We start from the raw sequence: 26,625 nt of genomic DNA, 5'->3' as shown, positions 1-26,625 counted from the left end.
TGGAGGACTAGTGCTCACCTCTGCAGGAGTCAGTGGTGGAAAGGAGTCTGGTAGATGGATGTCAGTCTTTGTCCTTTTAAGGACACAGCAGTCCCTTGGGATTCCATTGTGGGTGCAAGGACAGATTATGAGTTCAGAAGCGCAGTTCATACCCATCTCATATGATACTCATATATTGATCTGGGGATAGTATGATGTACTGAAATTGTTGCTCAACAGAACTGTTGCATTTGTCTTCTTCCAACTCCACTGGAGAAGGCAGTGCATACCTCTTGTCCAATGGCTGGGGTAGATGGCTTATTCATTAAGCTTTGATTGTCATCACGTATGCAAGTATGTAATAATACAAATTTACTACTTGAATACTTTCCACCAGTATTATGTTTTCTCTTTCCCAAATCCAGTCCATCCATTTCATAGAATCTATTACAATAACAATTTTAATGAAGTTGAGTCAAGTACTTTTTGCTCTAAAGATTTTCCTCTATCCTCTTAAAGAAGATAACCATTTTTTTTACTTTCTCTTACAGGAAAAAGCATTATTTTTCAGATTTCCTCAATATTACAGATGCTGCCATCACTATCATTATTTTATTTATGGACATCACATACATATTCTTTAATGCTACATTTTTTAAAGATATCCAAAGGTAGGAAGCCCATGACTTAACTGTCACACTTTTCTTTCATTTGTTCCTTAATTTGTACTTATTCTTGGCTTAAATTGTGTATATTGAACTGATTTCTGTTTAAGTTCTGAACCTGATACATTTTTTGAAAATAAAATATTAGGGAAGATGACATGGATTGAGTGGTAGAGGCCTACTTAGCAAGTGTAAGAACCTGATTTCAAGGGACTGTAACACAAAAATGGAAGAACAAATGAAGGGAAAATGATACATTTTCATACCCTTGAGATCTAAAAACAGACAGCATTTAAAGCCAGTGAAAGGTGTCTTCACTAAAGTACTTCCATTGGATATAGGAACTGGAACATCATTTTGAAATCCCCCCTTGATGATCTACTAATCTACTTTTCCTAATATTGCAAGTGTATTGACTTGAACATGTATGAAGTTTCAGTGGCTCTAGTTATACTTCTCTAAAAAATAGCCGATGGAAACCAGGAAATCACGTATATGGCAACCCAGATAATGGATTTTTGCAATGGCAGTTTGGTAAAACGAAGAATGTTAAGGCAAAGTTAAAGCAGTAAGGGATTACTAAGTAATATGTGTATGGGTGTGGCTGTCTGTCTGTATCTGTGTCTGTGTCTGCCTCTGTCTCTATCTCCCTTTCCCTAAATGAGATAGAAAAATACCAATGTACATTGGAGGGCTAATGTTAGGAGGCTTTTAGCTATATTCATTAGAAGTCAAAGAAATAGATTCTTTCTTACCAAAATTTCTGAGAGGTCCAGTGTGATCCCCAAGTAAATATTGCTTTGGCTAGGGTTTGGATCTTGAAAATAACCTCAATCCATATGGTCCTTCAATGGGCAACCTCAACACCACTTGAGACCTTGGTAGCAAGACAACACTTGAGGTAGCAGCTACAGCAGCTGAATCAAGATGGATCGGAGTCAGAGTCGTGGTCATGGCCAGAGGTAGCAAGAAGGATGATAAGGACAAGAAAAGGAAATATGAAGCACCTGTACCAACTAGAGTGGAGAAATAGAAGAAGAAAACGAAGTGACCAGATGCTGCCAGCAAACTGCTACTGGTGACACCTTAAACTCAGTGTCGCTTGAAATAACTGAAGTTAGAGATAATTAAAGATTATCTTCTCATGGAAGAAGACTTTCTTAGAAATCAGGAACAAATGAAGCTATTAGAAGCAAAGCAAGAGGAGGAAAGATGAAAGGTGGATGACCTGGGAGGGACCCTGATGTCGGTAGGCACCTTGGAAGAGGATCACTGATGACATTTGTGCCATGGTGTCCACATCTGTGGGCTCTGAGCACTGTGTCATCATCCTTTCCATCCTGGACAAGAACCTGCTGGAACCAGGCTGCTCAGTCCTGCTCAACCACAAAGTGCATGCGGTGATAGAAATGCTAATGGATGACACGGTCCCCCTGGTCACAGTGATGAAGGTGGAGAGGCTCCCCAGGAGACATATGCAGATATGGGTGGCTTAGACAACCAAATCCAGTATATTAAGGAATCTGAGGAATTGCCTCTCACTCATCCTGAATATTATGAAGAGATTGGTATAAAACACCCATCATTCTCTATAGGCCACCTGGCACAGGTAAAACTGTTGGCTAAAGCAGTAGGAAATGAAACATTGGCCACTTTCTTGAGAGAGGTGGGCTCACAACTTATTCAAAAGCACCTAGGCAACCGGCCCCTACTTGTATGGGAATTGTTTCGAGTTGCAGAAGAACACGAACCATCCATTGTGTTTATTGATTAAATTGATGTCATTGGCACCAGAATGTAAGATTTGGACTCTGGAGGTGAGAGAGAAGTTCAGAGAACCATGTTGGTGCTGTTAAGCCACTTGAATCGTTTTGATTCAAGGGGGGATGTGAAAGTGATCATGGCCCCAAACCAGATAGAAACTTTGGATCCAGCACTGATCAGACCAGGCTTCATTGACAGAAAGATTGAGTTCCCCCTGCCAGATGAGAAAAAAAATAAGCTCACCTTCTACATTCATAAAAGCATGACTGTCCTGGCAGACAACTTGACTCTAGATGACTTGATCAGGACAACGTGACTCTCTGGGGACAACAATAAGGCAATCTGTACGGAAGCTGGGCTGATGGCCTTGAGGGAACGCAGAATGAAAGTAACAAATGTAGACTTCAAAAAATTTAAAGAAAACCTTGTTTATTCAAAACAAGAAGGCACACCTGAGGGGCTCTATCTCTAGGAACCACAACTGCCTCAGGAAAGTGATGGGAGTTTTCCTAGCTCTCCACTGGGAAGCCATTAGTGACTGCCCAGTGGAAACCATGGGTCAGATGATTTTACTAAAAATTCCCCTTTGTCTTAGGAAATGTGGCTTGTAGGTCTCACATCTGGCAATCTCTGTTGTCTATGCTGTGCAGCACTCTGCTTCCCAATAAAGTGCGTTTTTCAGAAAGAAAGATAGAAAGGAAGAAATGAGGAAGGAAGGAAGGAAGGAAGGAAGGAAGGAAGGAAGGAAGGAGGAAAAGAAGAAAGAAAGAAAGAAAGAAAGAAAGAAAGAAAGAAAGAAAGAAAGAGAGAAAGAAAAGATGAAAGTAAGAAAGAAAGAAAGAAAGAAAGAAAGAAAGAAAGAAAGAAAGAAAGAAAGAAAGAAAGAAAGAAAGAAAGAACACATCAGCCTCCACCCTGGACCATCGAATTGGAAACTCTGGGATCTGTGAACCATGGTTGAAGCAGTTCTGCCAAATGAATCTTGTTGGACATGTCCACACCTTTGTGTTTCTGAATGGAGGAGAAACACCAGCCAGTATGGTTGGGAAGTATTGCAACCTGTTCCCTGCCTGATATGCATGTACTAGCTGTAGGGAGCCTCTGTTACTAAAAGGAATAACACCAATGTACAAACAATCAAAGTTCATTTGGGGGGAATATAAAAACTAAAATAGTCTATAAATCTGAATGAACTCATTACTGTTTGTCCAGACAGTAATTTCTCAATCTTAGCATTACTGATATTTTGAGAAGATAGTTATTACTTGGGTAGGGAAGAGAGGACAAAAACATCCTATCATTCTTCCTAGATTCATTTTTATTGTAGGGTGTTTAGCAGCAGTCCTAGATGTGATTAGCACCTGCATCCATTTGGTTGTGACCACCAAGTATGTCCATATGTTACCCAGTGTCCTCTGGGATGAGGGGTATAGCTGACTGTTAGAGCACTAGAGCAGAACGTGGAGGCCATGGGGGTGGTGCAGAGCAATGTAACATATGTACACAGATTTAAACGTATGTATTGATGAACTCTTCTCTTTCTGAACTAAAAGTATGTATCTATCAATTTTTACAATGATTGTATTCTTTCGGCTTCTGAGGCTGATAACACTTATGAGGATCTTTCACCTTGCAACTCAGAAAAGACATCTAGAAAAATTAATCAGAAGACTGGTAAGTGGGCAGGACATGTTTGCTTCCCATCCTGGTAAAAGTTTTAGGTAGCAATATCAAATTCTTTGTGGTTGACTTCTGTTTTACAGCTTCATCATTTTTGTTCCTCCCAGGTGTCTGGCAATAAGAGACGATATGCCAAGGATGGATTTGACCTAGATTTAACTTACATCACTGGTTTGTGAAACTTAACTGTTGATTGACTTCTCTTAATTATATTACTGTTTTTTGAAACTTGTCATGTGATTGACTTATGTTTAATCCACATTTTCCTTTGAAGTAAGAATATTCCCTTTGATTTTCCCAAACCACAATGTTTTTTATCTAAGGCACATTGGTTTGTGCTTTTTGTTTTTGATTTGTTACTACGTTGGCTTCTTTGGTGGTTCTGGGAAAAGAACTCAGTCTCTTGCTTGCTTGGGAGGCTCTCCTACTTCTGCCACACCACTAGCACTTTTTATGTAATTGTTATTTTCAAGGTAGGCTCTTGCTTTCTGTCCCAGCTTTTCTGAGCTACAGTTCTTCTACTTGTATACCATTGTACCAAGCCATTTATTGAGATGAAGTCTTTCCATGTTCCTCAGATCTTTGCCTCCTGAATAGCTGATTTCCAAGATTGAGCCAAAAATGCCTAGCTTTTTTGCTTTCTCTCTCTTCTTTTTTGTTTCTCTTCTTTCTTCCTTTCTCTGTCTCACTTACCTTCTCTTCTTTCTTCTTTCCTTCCTTCCTTTCCATACTCTCAAAGTATTTTTCTCAATGATTTCATAGGCTACTGTGTTATGGTAATATATTGGTAGATTACATCTGGGCACAGGTAATCTCATTCATTTCAAACCAAGACTCCCTGGTGGTTAGACAGTAAATACGGTGCAATTTCAAGTGGCTCCATTAAAATTTCACTTATTATTTATTCAGTTTTGTTAGCTATCTAAGCATCCAAGAGAAAGAGACCTTAATCTTCTAAAATCCCAGAGAACAAGTTCATTATCCATGAGGTCAGGTTTGCTAAGGGAAGACGGCTTCAAACACTAAGTTCCTGTTGAGCCTAAGGATATTATGATATTGCATAACTTATTTATTTACTTTTGTATTGTATTGTCAGTCCTGGGGCTTGAACTCAGAACTTGATAACTGTCCTTGAGCTTCTTTTGCTCAAGGCTAGCACTTTACCAGTAGAGCCACACTGCCACTTCTGGTGTTTTCTCTTTATGTTGTCCTGAGGAATCCAACTCAGTGTTTTTGCATGCAAGTCAAACGCTCTGCCACAAAATCACCTCCCTAGACTTCTATTGCTTCATCTTAATGCATCATCTTGGTTATGTCACTATCATATCAACTCTTCTTGTACTCTGAGAAAAGAACCTGGATAGATGTACAAATAATTTTTGTTATTATTGTTGTTCCCATCTGTACTGACTTTCCTAATAGGGATTCTTTTGCTTTCCAGACCATCTTGTCGCCATGTCATTTCCATCCTCTGGGATACATACATTCTATAGGAATCCAATGCAGGTAAGCATATTTGTGCAGCACAGAGTGAACTCTATAGACTCAAGAGCTTAGTGTTGACCCAGGCAAAGCAGTGTTCTACCATTTTATTCTTTCTGGTGAAAAATCATAAAAGCATGGTATCAACTTGCTTTTGTTTATGCGAAGCCCTGGAGGTCCTACTGATTAGTAAGAGCACCCATTTATTTATCTCAAGATAGAGTGGTTTGAACATTTGGATGGGGCTTAATGGAGTGGTTCCAATGATTAGGTACAGGACTGGCTACTTCACTGGGCTGATCTGGGCATCTCTGATCAGTTGCCGCTCCTCTGAGGACTGGCTAATCTGAATTGGCTTTTCTGATTGCCTCTCTGTTATTATGTCTCTTCTCCCAGGCAGCCAGATCTTGGGGACCATTGAGATGGCCTTAGGAACAGCAAGCAAATGAGTGTAATTACATTAAGACTAAGTCTTCAAGTGAGTGTGAGTGGCCTTGAATTCATTAGCTAAGACCAAAATGAATTACAAAAGCAGTCTGGATTCAAGGATCAGAAAATAGGCTCCATCACAGGATGAGAGGAATTGTGTCCCCATATGTAGTCTTTTAGGGAGAAGAAAGCCATGTCTAAAAATATATATGTTCTTTCACATAGATTCCCTGATAATTAAATAAGGGAAATCCCACTTTTGGCTCTGTAAGTGACTAACTTAATTTTAAGCCCCTTGAAGCTCCTTACTAAGAAAGCACATAAAATTTGGGGTTAGGGATATATGTATGTATGTATTCACATACAGTGAATTCCTGTAGTAATTCCTACTGTTTTTCCTTAATGAAATATAATTGGAGATCTGTGTATGGGTTCATATATAACGTATTTACATTCAGTGGTCAATGACAGGAAATGCTCTGATGGGTGATCACTCAGTGTGTGAACATCAATGAATGTACTTGAAGTAAGTTCCTGGAATTCTCAGCAGCTTCATCCCATAAGAGTACTGTTGTGTAAGCTGGGCATCAGTTATCCAAACATAGCCTCAGGACTACAGGTCTCTTTCCCCACACAAGGCAAATAATAAATGCTCCACAACTCTTATGAGACAAGCGAGCAAGTCCTAGTAGGAGAGTGCTTTCCTAGTATGCATGAAGCCCTGGGTTCCATTCCTTGGGATCACATTCACAGAAAAAGCCAGAAGTGGTGCTGTAGCACAAGTGGTAGAGCCCTAGCCTTGAGAAAATCCAAGGAGAGTACCTGGCGCTGAATTCAAGCCCCAAGATTGGTAAAAAAAATAGTGTAAGAGAAAATGTAGAACCTCACTCATCATCAGAAAAATGCAGGTGGAAACCCCAATGTGATAGCACTGCAACATTCCACAAGCATGACAATTATTGAATAGTTAAGAGGTAACACATGCTAGTAAACTTGTGGAGAAAGATGGCCCATGGCAAGCTATTGATGATATCAATTAGCATAGACATTCAAGAAAACAGTGTGAAGATTCTCAAACAAATCACACTTCAATGATCTTGGGATCCAATCATACCTCGACTGGATATTGATGCGACTTAAAGAGAACATTATGTGGCAGAGACATATGTACCCCTGGTTAAAAGCTCACTGCTCAGCAGTGAATAGCCAAGGGATGAAATCCACCTCTTAAGTTTCCATTCCAAGGTGAATGTTGTGGCACCTCTACATGATAGTGCATTGTTTACTCCTGCAAACAACTGTCTTTGTCAATAACACAAAAGGAGAAGTTATATGTTAATCAAATAAGCCAAATGTCAAGTATGGAATATGTGAAATAAAAAAACACTGATCTCAATGAAGGTGAGCCTAGACTAGTGAATATCAGAAACTTGGGTGAGTCAGAAGGAGGAAGGTTTGGACAAAGGTTGATCAATGAGCAAGAGATTATAATGACATAAGAGGTAACTTTTCGCTGAGCTGTTACACAGTAGATTGATTACACACAACAGCATTATGTTATATATTATTAAAGAAGAAAGGATTTTAAAGTTTCATTATGATGTTATCTAATGCTTGACATAATAGTTGTATTTAACCTGATTTATGTACATGTATGTATGTGTTTTTGTATGTGTATACGCATATACATGTGTGTGTCTCAAAATCTCATGTGATACTTAGTAATCTGCATGACATTTATTCTTCCGTATGTATCAATAAAGAACAATACGGTACCACATACCTAGAAAAAAGCCGGAAGTGGAGCTGAGGCTGAAGTGGTAGAGCTCTAGCCTTGAGAAAGTCCTAGGACAGTGCTTAGGTCCTGAGCTCAATCCCAGGACTGGCAAAAAACAACAACAACAAAAAAATAATTGGTGTTTAACTGAAAAACCATCATTATGTAATGCATGCTTATATAAATAAACCTTTACTGATGCAGACTCCACATTGCCCTCATCTTACATTTGTCTGTTAACGCAATTATGTATGAGGGCATGCAATGAACACCACTATCAAATTGTTGACTATGTTCTGGCATTTATAATCACTTTTTAAACACTAAAAGTGTTCTTTTGATTTTTGATTGCCATAGATCAGTTTTAATGTTTCTTGAGTTTCTCATAGAAGAATCATATGGTAGGTCTTTTGTAACTGAGTTTCTACCAGCAAAAGAAATTCTAGTTTTGTGCCCTGATTGTTCTTTTAAAAATAGGATTAATATTTATGGATCTATGGAAAATGCACGCACAGAAAGTATAGTGTTATATACTGCTCCAAAGTGTCATGAAATGCATTATATTCTGCAAATCCATTTGGTAGAAAGGAAAACATGCAACTATGACAAAATAAAGCTGGAGGAAGAGATGTAAATTTGGCAGCTGGAAGTTTTTGAGTGGACATTTTATAGCTCTATGACTTTAAATATTTGAGTTTGAAAACAATGAGGGTAAACATTGTACTTTGTGTTGATCTGTACATCATAAACATAACACTGAACAAACTTAATTCCTGAGGAGGCTAATCAGGTCATATGTTCCTGCTTGTCCTTCAAAGGGAAGAAGGTTTCAGCATTGTATTTTGAACAACACTGAATATAGAAAGAAAAGGGTCAGAGTGCAGATGCGTGGAACACAGCCACAGTTACTGGAGAAACAAACACAGTGAGGAAGCATCAACAAGTCTGGCCACTTCTGTATGCAGTCAGACCATGTCCCTTTGCCCCTAAGTCAAGTAAAAGCTACTTTTGCTGGAAAATACAATGTGTTCTTGATCTTAGCCATGCTCTCTTGTAGTCACTTCATAGATATCTAGGGATCCAGGAAGAACAGGATTTATAAAACTGCAAAAGGCAGACTGCTTTCCAAACACAATGCCTTTTCTCGTCATCTTGAAGAGAAAAATCCAGAACTATAAACACTGGCCAGGCCTCCAGAGACAAAGGCTAAGGGCAGGTCATTCAGACTGAGACTTGGACAGATTTAACATGCCTACCTTAATGCCTCCAGCACCTTCCTGTTTAATCTGAGGGTCTATCTGGAGATAGACAAGAATTAGAAGGCATGAATGTTTGGCTGCTTTGTCCTTCAGAACAAGGGGGGAGCTAGTGTATACTCTTAGGTCAAAAGAAGCATTTTGCAGACTTGAAGAAGAAGAAAATCAGAAGATTAAAGCTGTGACAAAAGCGTTTTCCAAAGTAGAGAGCATGTTTTACTAGTATCTTTAAGTAGTTGTACAAAGGAGCCGCCTTCAACAATATAGTTTATGAATGTATTTATCTTTTTTAGGAAGTGGCTCGTTTCTTCAACACCAGACATCCTGAGCATTATTTTGTATACAACCTTTGTAGTATGTATATCACTTTAATATATTTGCTACTGTAGATATGTAAGAAAGTCACCTTGGGTATCTTTCATTTAATTGTAAATATTACGTAGTAAGAAGTCAGATCAGAAATCTCTGTATTGCGCTGGTGCTGTGTAGTAGGAAAAGTGAGCTTGGCAGCACAACATTCCCTAAGAAATAGATGGGCCAGTGAGAGCGAAGAGACAGACTTACAGAGGAAGTGCTCAGGAAAGATCTGCTCTTATGCTCAATCAACTCTTCCTGCCTTTAATGCCAGATTGTATCACAGACAATTCAGCAAGTATGTTCCATGATCCACCAGAAAGGGTTGGTGATGAGAACAAGGCGCGTGATGAGAAACGACAAAAGAAAACAGAAGAAAGAGAAGAATGTGCCCCCAGTTTCTCTGCTGTGTCTGTCTTCAGTTTTTCTCCTGTCTAGACATTAACACCTGTCTAGATTTTTTTATGGTGGTGTGGGGTTTTTTTGTACTTTATTTAGGGTTAATGTATAGAAGGGTTGCAGTTAGATTTTTTTAGGTAATGGTTACATTACTTCTCAAACCGTGATACCCCTTCTCATGTTTTTGTCTCCCTTTCACTGTCCCCTGATTTCCCAATCATGATTTTTAGGTACATTTTTATTGCATTTTATTGTCAGAATAAACATTTAATGATATTTTCAGGGACTGAGCATTTAGACAGCACCATTAACCTCTACTTAGTGGTACCTATGTAGTATGATAGAATAAGCAGTCTAGAAGATAGAATAAGCAGTATGCAGGATGATAGGATATGCAGTCTAGAAGATCGAATAATCACTCTGTTAGAAGGTTAAAGGTAAGGAATATGAAGCATGAGTTGATTTTATATTACTTGGGATGAAAAAGTCTTTAAGGACAAGAATCTGTCCCTAATGTCCTTCATGTCTCTTTGGCTTTTTTGTCCACTGGTCTGCCTGTGTTCCTCTCAGGACCTTTGTGCTGGTGATGTTAAAAATCCTTTTAAAACAATGGAAAGGAGATAAGAATTCCTAACAGAAATTTTAAACTTCGTTCCTAACTTTCATGTCAGTAGGCATACAGCTCTGACACATATCTCATTTCTTTCAGGCGAACGGTCTTATGACCCTAAGTATTTTCATCACCGTGTGCATAGAATAATGATAGAGGATCACAATGTCCCCACTCTTGAGTAAGTCTGATGCCACACGGATGGTCAGAAAAGCACTAAATTCACTGGGCTTGAAATTTGGGAATGAATTTTAATTAACTAAAAATTTTTGTTAAACCAGAGAGATGGTTTCATTTGCTAAAGAAGTCATTGCCTGGTTATCCAAGGATCCTCACAACATCATCATAATTCACTGCAAAGGTGGAAAAGGTAATGATGCTTTCCTTTCTGTCTCCTTTGTAAAAAGATAGTTGAGAATAAATATTGACAGGCAGTAGGAAGATACCTACTGCTACTCCTCAGATAGATTCATCATTGCTAACATATTAATATTGTGTTTAAAGGATGAAAGAAGCAAAGAATACTAAAAGGAAAATAGAGAAGGGGAGGGAAGAACAAAGGAAAAACTAATGTAAAGAAGGGAGGACAATGAGCTACTTCCCTTAATTGCTGATTATATGGGTTTCTTCCATTTTGGTTTACCCATGTATACCTGCCTCCCCCAAACAGTGTTCAACTTCAGGATGGTATTGCATTTGTATCTCATTTGCAGTGATGCCTTTTTCTTCTTTAGCTGACAGTGCTGCACTTATGTATCATGTAAATGTAATACTTTCCTATTTATATACAATGTGGAATGCTGAATGAAGCTAGTTAACAAATGCATTCTCGCCTTGGGCTTTTAAGATGCTCTTCCCTGTTACCTAGTGACATTGAGAATTGTTTCACAAATCTGTTGGCCACTTTAAGGTTTCGTTTTCAGAAATGTCTTTCCAAGTACTGTGTCCTACCACACTGCCTTTTGATTCTTGGGAGTGTGGGGTGATTTTGTATTGTTTCTTGGCATTAATATGGTCGGAACCCAAGGCCTCACACGTCCTGGGGCCCTTTACTACTGGAGCCACTTACATTCCTCATACCTGTTTGCTTTAGTGATTATTCACATTGGTTCTCACTTTTCATCCTGAATCCAGAAAGGCCTAGACTGTGACCCTCTTTAACTTTTTCACACACTTGGGTTCATGGATACATACTGTGATGCTCTACTTTTTACTTGAGAAGAATTCTTGTATAGATTTGGGCTTGCCTTGAATGACAAACCTCCCCATTGTCTATATCTGAATAGCTAGTAATACAGCCACTACGGCTGGCTGGCTTTGTGTTTTGTGAGCATTTGTTTGGTTTTGATTGAGTCAGGATTTCCCTATATAGTCTCAAGCTTGTTATCTTCCTGCCCTTGCCTCTGTGTGCTGAATGGCAGAAATGGCCACCATACCTCCCTCTTTGTCCTGCTTTAGGAAAGGTTAATGTATTGTCTTGCTATTTGTGTTGTTTCTTAACCCATTTTGGAGATTCTCTGGTTCCATAGCGTATACCTCTTTGCTCAGCTGATTATCTACTTTATTTTTAAAAATTTAATGTATAGAGGGGTTACAGTTATATTTGCCAGATAGAAGGTGCCAAACTTCTCACACATCTATATCCCGTCTCATTGTTTTGTCCCCATTTCCCTCTGCCCAACCCCTCCCCTGATTTTTCCCCTCCTATATCAAATACACAAGTAAACATCTAGATAATATACCAGGTAACAAAGTGGGATACTGTAACAATATGAGATTAACCAAAGGGCAACACAAGAGTAGAGAGAAGAACATGATACATTACAATAACAGTCACTTATAATTAAGCTCTTGTTTCCATGTCCTGGTAGTCCATTAATTTGGCCTCATCCTATATGGCATTATGTGTGTAGGATTTGAGCTACTGTGTTCCTCAGCTAGGGGCAAACTAGATGTGTACTAATTATTGCAAATGGGAATCCATTGAGCCTATGTTTCTTTCAGTATTTCACTTAATATGATTTTTTCCAAGTTTTTGCATTTCCTTACAAATCGTGTAATGTCATTCTTTCTGATGGCGGCATAGAATTCCATTGTGTATAAATACCACATCTTGGTGTTTCAATCTCTACTGAGGAGCATATGGGTTGGTTGCATACCTTTGCTATGGTAAATATTGTGGCAATGAACATTGTTGTGCTAGTGGCTTTAGTATGTCCTTGTTTCTGGACTATTAGGTAAATGCCAAGTCGTGGAATTGCTGGGTCATGTGGTGATCTATGTTTAGCCTTTTGAGGAACTGCCACACTGCCTTCCATAGTGGTTGAACGAGTTTGCACTCCCACCAACAGTGTAGTAATGATCCCTTCTGGCCACATCCCAGCCAGCATCTGTAGTTATTGCATTTCTTGATCATGGCCATTCTAACTGGAGTGTGGTGGAATCTCAAAGTTGTTTTGATTTGCATTTCTTTTATGGTTGGAGAGGTTGAGCATTTCTTCATGTGTCTATAGGCCATTCTTATTTCTTCTTCCGAGAAGACTCTAAGTCTTGGCCAATCTTTTTATAGGATGGTTATTTCTTTGGAGCTTAATTTTGGAATGATTCATTTTTTTTAGCTATAGGTATATTTTAGATATGAGGCCTTTGTCTGTTGTATGATTAGTGAAGATCTTCTCTTACTCTGTGAGCTTTCTATTTAACCTGCTACCTATGTCCTTTGACCTACAGAAGCTCTACAATTTAATGCATTCCCCTCTGTCCTAGCTATATTTAATTTTTTGTGCTTGTTTGGTCTTTATTAAGAAAGTTTCGATCTGTGCCAGGGGGACTTAGTGTATCTCACATTCCTTCTTGTAAAGTTTTTAAGATCCATTTGGAACTAATCCTAGTATAGGGTGACATAGAAGGTACCAACTTTAATTTTCTGGAGGTGCTTAACCAGTTCTGCCAGCATCACTTGTTGAAGAGGCTGTCTTTCTTCCATTCTATTTTTTGGGCTCCCTTATCAAAGATTAAGTGGCCATAGGTTTGTGCGTTGATTTTTGGGCCTTCAATTTGATTCCATTGGTCCTCTGCCCTATTCTTGTGCCTGTATCAAGTTGTTTTGATTACTGTAACTTTGTAATAGAGTCTGAAATTTGATATGGATATTCCTTCAGGGTTGCTCTTTCTGCTATATAGGGTCTTTTATTATTCCATATGATATTGTGGATTTCTTCTTCAATTTCATTAAAGAATGACATTGGGCTATTGATGATTATTGCATTGAATTTGTACATAGCCCTTGGCAGGATTGCCATTTTCATGTTGTTAATTCTTCCAATTCAGGAGCCTGGGAAGTTTATCCATTTCTTCAGATCTGCTTAAATTTCATTTTTCAGGTTTTTAAAGTTTGCATTATAAATGTCCTTTACATTCTTAGTTAATTAATTCCTATGTATTTTATTTTCCTTGAGGCTATTGCAAATGGAGTTGCTTTCCTGATTGCTGCCCCAATCCCCTCATTGCTGGTATACAGGAAGGCTGTTAATTTTTGAGGGTTAATTTTATACCCTGCTACCTTGCCAAAGTTTCAAATCAGCTCAAGCAACTTGCAAGTAGAATCTATAGATTTCTTTAAATAAAGAATCATGTCATTTGCAAAGAGGGCAAGTTTCACTTCCTCTTTCCCTGTTTGGATCCCCTTTCTACTTGCTTCTTTTCGTATTGCTCTGGCTAGGAATTCTATACTATGTTAAAGAGAAGTGGAGAGAGTGGGCATCCTTGTCTCATTCCTGAATTTAGTGGAAATGGCTTTAGCTTTTCACCACTAAGTATAATGCTAGCTGTGGGTTTGTCATACACAGCCTTTATTATACTGAGGAATGTTCCATGGATTCCTAGTTTCTCCAGAGCTTCTAGCATAAAGGGGTGTTGGATCTTGTCAAATGCCTCTTCTGCATCTGTTGAGACAATCATGGAATTCTGGCCCTTGCTCCTGTTGATGTGTTGAATTATAGGAATTTACTTGCGTCTATTGAACCAGCTTTGCACCCCTGTGCTGAATCCTGTTTGAGCATAGTGTATAATTTTTTTTCGTAGTGTATAATTTTTTGAGGAGTTGCTGAAGATGGTTGGCCAGTATTTTGTTGAGCAGTTTTGCATCAATATTCATCACAGAGATGAGTCTTTCTTTGATGAGTCCCTATCTGGTTTTGGGATGAGGGTTAGGGGGGCTTTGTACAATGAGTTTGGCAGAAGAGTGTTCACTTTCAATTTCATTGAAGAGCTTGAGGAGTATTGGTGTGAGCTCTGTTCTGCTGGCCTCATAGAATTCAGCTGTGAATTCATCTGGCCCTGGGCTTTTCTTGGATGGGAGGTCTCTTATTGCCATTTCTATTTCGGGACTTGACATAGGTCCGTTTATTTGGACTAGGTCTTCTTGGTTCAGCTTGGGTATGTTAATATTGGCGAGAAATTCATTCATCTCTTTTAGATCCTCAAATTTGTTGGCATAAAGTTAGAGATGTATTCCATTATGATGTTCTGTACCTTGGTAATTTCTGCTGTGATATTTGCATTCTTGTCTATGATTTAGTTTAATTTTCTTTTGTTTTGTTTTGTATTTTGGGGACCTCAAATCTAAAATATATCAGCAGCTCAAAAAATTGAATGACTCCAAAACTAATCTCCAAATTAACAACCATCCCATTAAAAGATGGGCCAAAGACTTAAAGAGAGTCTTCTCTGAAGAAGAAATAACAATGGCCTATAGACACATGAAGAAATGCTCAATATCTCTGGTCATAAAAGAAATGCAAATCAAAACAATTCTAAAATTCTACCTCACTCTAGTTACAATGGCCAGGATCAAGAAATCTAATAACAACTGATGCTGGAGGGGATGTGGCCAGGAGGGATCACTACTACACTGTTATTGGGAGTGCAAACTTGTTCAACCACTATGGAAAGCAGTTGGCAGCTCCTCAAAAGACTAAACATAGATCACCCCATGATCCAGCAATTCCACCACTTGGCATTTACCCAATTGTCCAGAAACAAGGACATACTAAATCCACGAACCCAACAATGTTCATCGCAGCACTATTTACCATAGCAAAGATATGGAACCAAACCAGATGTCCCTCAGTTGATGAGTGGATCAACAAGATGATGTGGTGTTTATACACAATGGAATTCTATGCTGAGGTCAGAAATAATGACATTGTCCCACTTGTAAGGTAATGGAAAGACTTAGAAAAAATCATATTAAGTGAAGTAAGCCAGACTCAAAGGAACATATGCTCAATGGTTTCCCTCATTTGTCATAATCAGTAGAAACCTTGGGCTCTCCTAGCAGAGATTTACAATATAACAAAATCTAGTAATCACCTCCAGGATGTAGAAACAAAAGCCATATAATGAGTGATTGTTGTCCTTAATGTACCATGTTATGTCTCATCTCTTTTGCTGTCCCTTGGTTATCTCATATTATTACAATATTTCACCTTGTTATCTGATACATTTTATATATACTTAACTGGTCATTTGAAATTGGATAGGGAAGGGAGGAAATCAAGATGAATGGGGGAATGGGGGAGGGAAATGGGGACCATGACATGAGAATGGTATCAAAGTTTGTGAAGTAATGCACTTTTTATCTGATAAATATAATGTAACCCTTCTATCAATTACAATAAAAGATGTATGGAAAAAAAGAATCATGTCATCTGCAAAGAGAGAAAGTTTCACTTCCTCCTTCCCTATTTCAATTTCCTTTATGTTTGGCTCTTGCCTTATTGCTCTGGCTAGGAATTCTAATACTGTATTGAACAGGAGTGGAGAAAGTGGGCATCCTTGTATCATTCCTGATTTCAGAGGAAATGGCTTTACCTTTTCTCCATTTACTTTTATGCTAGTTTGTAGGGTGGTCGTGTAAGATTATACTGAGGAATGTTCCATGATTCCTACTTTCTCCAGAACTTTTTGCATCAAGGGGTGTTGGATCTTGTTAAATGCCTTGTCTACATCTATTTAGATGATCATGTGATTGTTGTCCTTGCTACTTTTGATGTGATGAATTATATTAACCCACTAGCATGTATTGAACCAGCTTTGGATCCCGGAGATCAGTCCTGTTTGATCACAGTGTATAATTTTTTGATGAGTTGTTGAAGTTGATCGGCCAATATTTTGTTGAGCAGTTTTGCATCAATATTTATTAAAGAACTGGGTCTCTGGTTCTCTTTCTTTGATGAGTTCCTGTCTCATTTTGACATGAGGGTTAAGCTGGTTTCATAGAATGGGTTTGGTAGAGAGCCTTCACTTTTAACTTCATTGAAGATTTTGGGGAGTATTGGTGTGAGCTCTTCTTTGAAGGCCTTATAGATTTCAGCTATGAATCCTTCAGGTCCTGGGCTATTCTTGGATGAGAGGTCTCTTATTGCTTTTTTTGTCGTTGTTTTCTATTGTAATTAGTAAAAGGGTTACATGATATTTGCCAGATAGAAGGTGCATTAATTCACATACATTGATACCCTTTCACATGTCTTGGTACCCATTTCCCTCCCCCCCCCCACACCCCCTCCCGTCTTGGTTTTCCCCCCTTCCCTATCAAATTTCAAATATCCAAATACAAATAAATTCAATATATCAGATAACAAAGTGAGATACTATACCAATATGAGATAACCAAGGGATAGCAAAGGAGATGAGAGACAACATAGTACATTAAGGACAACAATTATTCATTATATGGCTTTTGTTTCAATATCCTGGAGGTCCTTTCAATTAGCTTCACATTATATGGCCTTATGTATCAAGATTTTGCTCTATTGCAGATCTCTGCTAGTAGAGCCCAAGGTTTCTACTGGTTATGACGAATGAGGGAAACCATTGAGCCTAAGTTCCTTTGAGTCTGGCTTACTTCACTTAATATGACTTTTTCTAAGTCTTTCCATTTCCTAACAAATGGGGTGATGTCATTCTTTCTGACAGCAGCATAGAATTCCATTGTGTACAAATACCACAACTTGTTGATCCACTCATCAACTGAGGGACATCTGGGTTGGTTCCATATCTTTGCTATGGTGAATAGTGCTGCAATGAACATTGTTGTGCCAGTGGATTTAGTATGTCCTTGTTTCTGGATGGTTGGGTAAATGCCAAGTAGTGGAATTGCTGGGTCAAAGGGGAGTTCTATGTTTAGCCTTTTGAGGCACTGCCACACTGCTTTCCATAGTGGTTCAACGAGTTTGCACTCCCACCAACAGTGTAGTAGTGATCCCTCCTGGCCACATCCCCTCAAGCATCTGTTGTTATTCATTTTCCTGATCCTGGCCATTCTAACTGGAGTGAGGTGGAATCTTAGAGTTCTTTTGATTTGCATTTCTTTTATGACCAGAGATGTTGAGCATTTCTTCATGTATCTATAGGCCATTTTTGTTTCTTCTTCAGAGAAGACTCTCTTTAAGTCTTTGGCCCATTTTTTTAATGGGATGGTTGTTACTTTGGAGATAAGTTTTGGAGTGATTCAATTTTTTCAGTTGTTGATATATTTTAGATATGAGGCCTTTGTCCGTTGTTTGGTTGGTGAAGATCTTCTCCCACTCTGTAGGCTTCCTGATTAGTTTACTAGCTATGTCCTTTGTCATACAAAAGCTCTGCAGTTTAATGCAGTCCCACTTATCCAGCCTTTCTCTGATTTTTTGTGATTCTTGGTCCTTATTAAGAAAGTTTCGACCTGTGCCAAGGAGGCCTACTGTATCTCCTATTCCTTCCTGTAATGTTTTCAGTGTGTCAGCTTTTACCTCCAGGTCTTTGATCCATTTGGAGTGAATTCTAGTGCAAGGTGACAACGAAGGATCCAGCTTTAGTTTTCTGCAGGTGCTTAACCAGTTCTGCCAGCACAACTTGTTGAAGAGGCTGTCTTTCTTCCATTCTATTTTTTTGGCTCCCTTGTCAAAGATTAGGTGGCCATCGGTCTGTGGTTTAATATCTTGGTCCTCAGTTCTATTCCATTGGTCTTCAGGCCTGTTCCTGTGCCAGTACCAAACTGTTTTGAGAATTATAGCTCTGTAATAGAGTCTAAAGTTTGGAAATGAAATTCCTCCAGCGCTGTTCTTTCTGCTAAGAAGTGTTTTTGCTATACGGGGTCTTTTATTATTCCATATGAAATTTTGGATTGCGTTTTCTATTTCTTTAAAGAATGACATTGGGATATTGATGGGTATTGCGTTGAATTTGTAGATAGCTCTTGGCAAGATTGTCATTTTCACAATGTTGATTCTTCCAATCCAGGAGCATGGGAGGTTTTTCCATTTCCTTAGTTCTGCTTTAATTTCCTTTTTTAGGGTTTTAAAGTTTTCGTCAAAAAGGTCCTTTACATTCTTAGTTAAGCTAATTCCTAGGTACTTTATTTTTTTATTTTTTATTTTTTTTTATTGTAATTAGTAAAAGGGTTACATGATATTTGCCAGATACCGTTTCACATGTCTTGCTACCCGTTTCCCTCCCCCCCAACACCCCCCACCCGTCTTGGTTTTCCCCCCCTTCCCTATCAAATTTCAAATACCCAAATACAAATAAATTCAATATATCAGATAACAAAGTGAGATACTATACCAATATGAGATAACCAAGGGACAGCAAAGGAGATGAGAGACAACATAGGTACTTTATTTTTTTTGAAGCTATTGTGAAAGGAGTTTCTTTCCTGATTATTGCCTCGTTCCTCTCACTGTTGGCGTAAAGGAAGGCAGTTGATTTTTGAGGGTTGATTTTATAGCCTGCTACTCTTCCTAAGTTTTGAATCAGCTCAAGGAGCTTGGGAGTATAGTGTATCCCACTTTGCAGATGACATGATTCTGTATTTAAAGAATCCTATAGACTCTTATTGCTTTTTCTATTTCATTACTTGAAGTGGGTCTGTTTAGTAGATTTAGATCTTCATGGTTTAGTTTGGTTATTTCAGTATTTGCTGGAAATTCGTCCATCTCTTCTAGATTTTCAAATTTGTTGGAATGAAGATTTGACAAGTAATCCCTTGGGATGCTCTGGATATTGGTAATTTCTGTTGTTATATTGCCCTTCTTGTCTATAATTTTGTTTATTTAGGTGTTCTCCCTTCATTTTTTGATCTGATTTGGTAAGGGTCTGTCAGTTTTGTTAATTTTTTCCAAGAACCAACTCCTTGTTTGTGGGTTCTGGGGTTTTTTTGGATTTTTAATTCATTTGATTCTGCTTTACTTTTAATAATTTGTTTCCTTCTACTAGATTTTGGTTGGGTTTGGTACTCTTTTTCCAGCATTTTAAGTTGTACCATTAAATTGTTGGTTTGAGGTTTTTCTGTAGTAAAACGTATGAAACACACACACACACACACACACACACACACACACACACACACAGCACACACACACAGAGCTCACCACATCCAAAGTCACAAACAAGATATTCTATAAAATGAGAAGTTACCTTGTAACTTATAAGACCTATAAAACTTACAAAGTAAGTCTATGATTAGTGTTTTGAAGAAGACCCTCCATACTGATTTCTCTAGTGGATAGACTAATTTCAAACCAACCAACAGTATACTAATATAGTTCATTCTCACCTTTCTGCTCCATACTTGCCAGCCTTTGCTATTGTTTTATTTTATGACTTCCATTCTGCCTTGGTGTGATGAAATCAGCACAGATTCTATCTGTATTTTCTTTATGGTTAAAGAAGTTGAACATTTCTTTAGGTATCAATTAGCCATTTGCATATCTTCTGAGAACCAGACCTCAACATGAATGACTTCTCACTTGGCATTTAAGATACTTTGTTTTTGCCTATGTGAAAGTTTCAACCAGGCACTGGTAACCCATGCTACTCAGGAATGTGAGATTTGTGGCAACCCAGGCAAAAAAAAATCCCTAAGATGGTTGTCTCTGTTTAACAAACAAAAGGCTAGAAGTAGAGATAATATGACTGAATTGGTAGAGTACCTTCTCTTGATCAAAAGAAGCCAAAGGAGTTCATGAGTTGAAGCTCACGATGAGATCCATCCTCACTGGGAAGGCACGTCCTCAGTCCAAAATATGTGACTCAAATTGGCAAGCTGGAAAAGGCAAAGGCTAAGGAACTGGCTACTAAGCTGGGTTAGATGTGCAATGTTGATTTCTCTGTACATGAAGATAATAAATCTGTTCTTCCTCCAGTGGAAAAAAATGTTTAAAGACTAGATGAAAAATGTGTACTTTTCAGGTGAATGGGTATGTTAAAAATTAGATTATAAGGATGAATATAGAAAGAGAAAAGAACATATTTTCAAACTTAAATTTTGTAGGACAAAACTAAGATAAAAGTAGAAGGTAACAGAAGAGACTTAGAGGATGAGTGATTTGAAGCAGAAAGAAGTCAAGAATTTGCTATAATTATCAAAGTATTTGCTACAAAACACTATCACACACACACACACACACACACACACACACAGGCAGAGGCAAAGAGAGAGGGAGAAGAGAGAAAAGCAGGCATGTAAGCTGAGGTAGAAAGTAAGCAAGAACACTACAGCAAAATACTTAGAATTATATAATCTGAGGAATAGGAATATGCGTATTCATTATGCTTGTCTCTCTACATTCTTATGTTTGCAAATGTTCACAATACAATTCAAATAATGCAATTACATAGGGACTACAATTCTAGTTGGTAATGTGGGTTCCTGCTTGCATTTGCACTCAGCACCTGGCACGTGCTTGGCCAGCATTCTCCCACTTCAGGTATATGCCCAGCTCTGTTTTGCTTCAATGCTTTTTTTAGAGAAAGTACCTCCTACATTTTCCTGAGCTGGCATCAGTCTGAAACCCATTTCTATGTCTCCCACCCAATGAGGGCTGTAGATGTGAAGCACCCGGCCCATCTTGCTGGTTGAGAATGAGGTCCTGTTTATTTTGCCTAAGCTGGTTGGAATCACAACCATCCTGATCTTCCCACCTGGGAATCTGGAATTATACATGAGGACCAGCGTTCTTTTCATTACATTAATGAAAAATAAATTCTTAATATTTCTCAATTGGAAATTTTGAGACAGCAACACTTCAGAAGAAACAGTACCAATACCAAATGAGTATTTGTGAGTGTATTTTTACACTGGAACAAAGGTTTCTTGAACTCATTTCTGCTCTTTTCTAGGACGAACAGGCACAATGATATCTATTCTACTTCTTGCCACTGGCACGTTTTTAACCGCAAAGGTAGGAAAAAGGTTTTGATACTTAGTCTTTTATATGTATTGAATTTGCTAGTTCTGAAGCATTCATGGTACAATATTAAGGAAATGCTTAGCTCATGGTGATTAAGTGAAAGTGAAAGCCTGGATTAATGCAGCCTTGTTTAATATGCAGTTATTTACTGGACTTGTACCCTTGTATTCTTGTTCTGGGCCAAGCCTATAGTGAGAGCAGTGAGACACAAATGCGAGGGAATGTCCAAATTCAGAATTACTAAGAAGAACAGCATTTTAAGGTATATTTTTTACCATCTATAAGTAGTTGCCATTCAAAAAAGCAGTTTGAGAATTCAGTGCATTGTGAGTAAGGTCACTCGTTCATCATTCTCCTCCCTCCATCTCCACCCACTACTTCCTTCCTACCATTTCTTTAATGTTGTAGGATATAGACATGACTTTGTAATTCTGTATTTAAGAAATAAGAATCAACGTTTTCTAAAAAGCTATATCCTCATTAACTGACTTATGTAATTGTAGCCTCTCTGTACAACACCTTTATAATGAGTTTTAAAAATATTTTTATTGTACTTAATAGGAGGGTTACATTACTTTCGCCAGATAGAAGGTGCATTACTTCACAAACATTGATACCCTTTCTCAAGTCTTGGTCCCCATTTCCCTCCCCCCACTCCCACCCTCATCTTGTTTTTGCCCCTTTCCTATCCAATTTCAAATAACCAAATAGGCATATATACAATATATCAGATAACAAAGTGAAATACTATAAAAATATGAGATAACCAAGGGACAGCAAAAGAAATGGGAGATAACATAGTACAATAATCACTGATTTTATGGCTTTTGTTTCTATTTCCTATAGGTCCTTTCATTTAGCGACATACTGTATGTCCTTATGTATCTAGGTTTTGCTCTATTGTAAATCGCTGCTAGGAGAGCCCAAGGTTTCTACTGATTATGACAAATAGATGAAACCATTGAGTATATGTTCCTTTGAGTCTGACTTACTTCACTTAATATGATTTTTTCTAAGTCTTTCCATTTCCTTCCAAATGGAGTGATGTCATTCTTTCTGACAGCAGCATAGAATTCTATTGTGTAAAAATACCACATCTTGTTGATCCACTCATCAATCGAAGGGTATCAGAGTTGGTTCCATATCTTTGCTATGGTAAATAGTGCTGCAGTGAACATCGTTGTGCTAGTAGCTTTAGTATGTCCTTGTTTCTGGACGGTTGGGTAAATGCCAAGTAGTGGAATTGCTGGGTCATAGGGGAACTCTATGTTTCGTCTTTTGAGGAGCTGCCATAATTCTTGAATGAGTTTGCACTCCCACCAACTGTGTAATAATGATCCCTCCTGGCCACATCCCCTCCAGCATCTTAATATATATATATATATATATATGTATATATAAAGAAATTAGGCACAATAAAAATGTGTGATGGAAAAATATAGTCTTTTCAATAATTGGTATTAGGACTTCCATATGTAGAAATTTAATATTGGATCCTTGTTTATCACCATGCACCAATATCAACTCAAATGAATTTAAAGACCTCAAAGTCAGGCCTGAAACATTGAAACTATTGCAAGTTGGAGTAGGAGAAATATTAGAACTGATAGGCATACGCAGGAACTTTTTGGAAATAGTGGCAAGGCCACAGAAAGTAGGAGAGACTTGACAAATGTGATTATATCAAAATAAAAATTTTCTGCACAGCAAAGAACATAGGTGCTAAACTAAAAAGACAGCCAACAGACTGGTAGATCTTTACCAGCAATATATCTGACAAAGTCCTAATATCCAAAATATACAAGAAGCTCAAAAATTAACATCTCCCCAAAACTAATGAGCTAATCAGTAATTTGGCAAAGGAGCTAGAAAGACCTCTCAAAAAATAATAAAGTAATTTTTAAAAGAATCAAAGGAAAGGTGGGCATTGTAGACTTGTGCCTGTAATCTTAGCCACTTAAAAAGCTAGGAACTAAGAAAGTTCATAAGTAGCTCTGTCCAACGAGGACAGATAAGCACTGTGATTGTATTAACCCCTTTTCTGTAGGACAGCCTTGAATACTTCGGGGAGCGCAGAACTGACAGGAATGTGAGCAGTCAGTTTCAAGGTGTAGAAACTCCTTCCCAAGTAAGTTTCTCTTTTTACAAAAAGTTATTTATGGGGAGATGTTAGTGGCACATTTAGCCTGGTCGCATCTGTAACCCTTCTTTAACAATCAATGATGGCAGAGGACTTGTGACTCCTAACCATTTCCTGATCTTTGGAGGCCCACATCTGTAGCCTCATAGGCTACTTGGCTTGGTTCTCTGCCGGGGCCTACCGGCAGCAAATTGGGGTTCCTGAAATACGGGGCAGGGACTGGAAAAAATAGAAGAGAGACAAACACATGGGGTTAGTAGGTCTGCAGCCCAGGTAAAGACTGCAGCCCCGTTTATCCTCAACTCAAGGCTTATATCCCTTCTTGAAACCAGGGAACTTCCAGGTGTTACATTCATATGGTAAATCTCAGGTCATTTAAACAGAATAAGGCCAGAAAACCATAAGACAATAAAGCAATTGTCTGATGCAAATCAAGGTACAGTTTGATTCCACTCTGGCTCCCAACAGTTCTCAACAGAGCATCACACATTCCATTTCTTATTCTTTATTCCCTACAGCTTCTGGAACTGAGTCCCCTCCCAAAAAGGAAGGTCAAATATCTAAGGTTTTCTGATGCTTGAAGATGATCTCTGGCTAGTAGATGATCTACTAGCCATTGGTTTCCCTAGAAAGAGAGATTGGATCCTTCACCAGTTTTTGCTAAGGCAATGAGCAATTCAAGGTCTTTAGAACACTGCCAGGATGGTTTTGTGATGACCCCAGTGTAGGGGAAAGAAGAGTGCAGAGAAGAGAAAGAATGAGAGATCCTCAGACCAAGAATGAGAGATAAAGACACACAGAGATAATGGGAGTATGAAAGAAGAAAACAGAATGAACTGGGAAAATAAGTATTTTACAAATCTTGTTCCAGCAGACATTATCATATTCTTTCATTCCATATTCTTAACATTGTTTAAACTATCCACTGTTGTCCTATTTTCCTCTGATAATACTTTATTATGAAAATATGAAAAATCCCAATTATATTGGATTGGAGTGTTGGTCACTATAAAAAAAAATAACTGACCAAAGAACTTAAAGTGGGGAAAGATTCATTTGGGCTCACAGTTTCAGGATTTCCTTTAAGGCCACTTGATCCCATTGCTTTGGGCCTACACTGACACTGAACAATCATGTCAAGGAGGCGGGTATTGTGGAGAAGGATTGCTCACCTCAAGGTTCCCAGGAAGCTGAGGAGAAGGAAGGGTTTGCGACATGATCCATCCTTCCAGTGACTTCTTTGGTTTCATGAGGCCCCAACTCCTAACATTTTCCCCACCTCCTACTAATGCTTTAAATTTAGGAAGCCCTCACCGAATGAATCTGTGGATAAAGTCAAAAGCCTCATAATATAATTACTTCCCCATACCCACCTCTGAATGCTGCTGGTATACTGGGGATCAAGCCTTCCATCTAGGAGCCTTTTAAATACACATTTCATATCCAACTTCTAACACACAAAGATGGAACCATACAATGCCTTCTACAATCATCATCCCAACCTATAGTCATGCTTTGTTTATTCCTTCCCCACTCTTCTCAAACCCTGGGTCACCCTCCCTACTCTTCTTTCCTCAACCAGGATTACTTTGAAGGAAATTCTATTCATCAGGTCCTTTTACCTCACAAGAAGTTTGGCATGACACCCAACATATGCACTCTTAAAAAAAAATCCAACAACTGCAAAGCATCTACCCGACACTGATGACTGGCACCTGTCTGTATTTCTAGATACAGGCTGAGATTTGAGAATGGTGTTCCAAAGCCAGCCCTGGCAGGAAATCCGTTCATTCTTAGTTCTAATGAAGAACCAAAACAGCCTGAGTTGGAGATGCGAAGTGGTACAGCACTGCCCTATTGCATCTTGCATTGCCCTATTGCATTTTCAGGCATCTTTCTCACTATTGCCCTTTCATTGTTTGCCCATCCTAGGGCTTAAACTCAGTGGCCTGGTGCTCAGTAGGCTTGAACTCTTCACAAGTGGCACTTTACCAGGTGAGCTAGATCTCTAGCTCAACTTCTGGCTAAGTATATAGAGATGGATTATCTCAAAGTTTTCAGCCCTAGCTGGCATTATTCTTCAGTCCTCTCAGCTTCTGCCTCCTGAGTAGCTTGGATTACAGACATCAGCCACTCGAATGCAGTACAAGTGCTTTTGCTAATTGGAAATGTGGCAGTTCACTTTATGAACTCTTCTCAGTTGGTTCATCATCAGACATCTGGAGTTTCTCAAAGAGAATTCTAAGAAATCCTCTTTGAGCAACTTGCTAGGAGCCAGAGTATTGAAAGGTTCCCTTACCAAAAAAAAAAAACATATTGGAGAAAAAGGTAGATAAAGAATCTCTTCTCTGTAGAGGACCCCTAACTAATGGTACAGAATCATCTAGTGTAGCTAAGTGGAGATGTCATTCCTCCTGATGAGGAACTATCTCCCAAACCATAGTCCTTTCTCTAGTGCATGACAACAGATTTTGTCATCGCTGTTTCAGCACCTTCACTGTTCTCATGGTCATAAGCAAGCCTAGAAGCAAGGGCTTCTTCTTTCCATGTTACTGTCTGCAAGTCTCAGCTGGGCTCTTTTTCCACAATGAGGAAAATACATAAGAATGTTGATAATGTAAGGGCTCATTCTAAATGTTGTCTTCCTTTCTTTCTTTTTTTTTGCCAGTCATGGGCTTGAGCTCAGGGCCTGAGCACTGTCCTTGGACTTTCTCAAGGTTAGAGCTCTACCACTTGAGCCTCAGCACCACTTCCGGCTTTTTTCTATGTATGTGGTACCGAGGAATCGAACCCGGGTCTTCATGCATGCTAGGCAAGCACTTTAACCACTAGGCCAAACTCCCAGCCCTAAATGTTGTC

At 38.6% G+C, this 26,625-nt stretch overlaps 2 protein-coding genes and 1 pseudogene across 2 annotated transcripts in view; 2 read left to right on the top strand and 1 right to left on the bottom strand.

The window, feature by feature from the left end:
- The window catches only part of LOC150039124 (uncharacterized), a 226,264-nt gene that overhangs the window by 108,187 nt on the left and 91,452 nt on the right, over window positions 1-26,625 (bottom strand). The window lies entirely within an intron of this gene.
- LOC150039130 (26S proteasome regulatory subunit 4 pseudogene) lies at window positions 1,067-2,880 on the top strand (annotated as a pseudogene).
- The window catches only part of LOC150039129 (phosphatidylinositol 3,4,5-trisphosphate 3-phosphatase TPTE2-like), a 33,096-nt gene continuing 12,014 nt past the window's right edge, over window positions 5,544-26,625 (top strand). The window contains exons 1-6 of the mRNA XM_090328004.1: window positions 5,544-5,594; window positions 9,326-9,386; window positions 10,495-10,576; window positions 10,677-10,765; window positions 21,556-21,617; window positions 23,674-23,754. Of these exons, the coding sequence (XP_090184130.1) occupies window positions 5,544-5,594; window positions 9,326-9,386; window positions 10,495-10,576; window positions 10,677-10,765; window positions 21,556-21,617; window positions 23,674-23,754 (426 nt within the window). The remainder of the gene's footprint in view (window positions 5,595-9,325; window positions 9,387-10,494; window positions 10,577-10,676; window positions 10,766-21,555; window positions 21,618-23,673; window positions 23,755-26,625) is intronic.

This window comes from Megascapheus bottae, unplaced genomic scaffold (assembly GCF_031878675.1).
Source record: "Megascapheus bottae isolate mThoBot1 unplaced genomic scaffold, mThoBot2.hap1 HAP1_SCAFFOLD_76, whole genome shotgun sequence".
In the NCBI taxonomy this organism is placed as follows: domain Eukaryota; kingdom Metazoa; phylum Chordata; class Mammalia; order Rodentia; family Geomyidae; genus Megascapheus; species Megascapheus bottae.
This window is presented reverse-complemented; position numbering and strand designations above follow the sequence as displayed.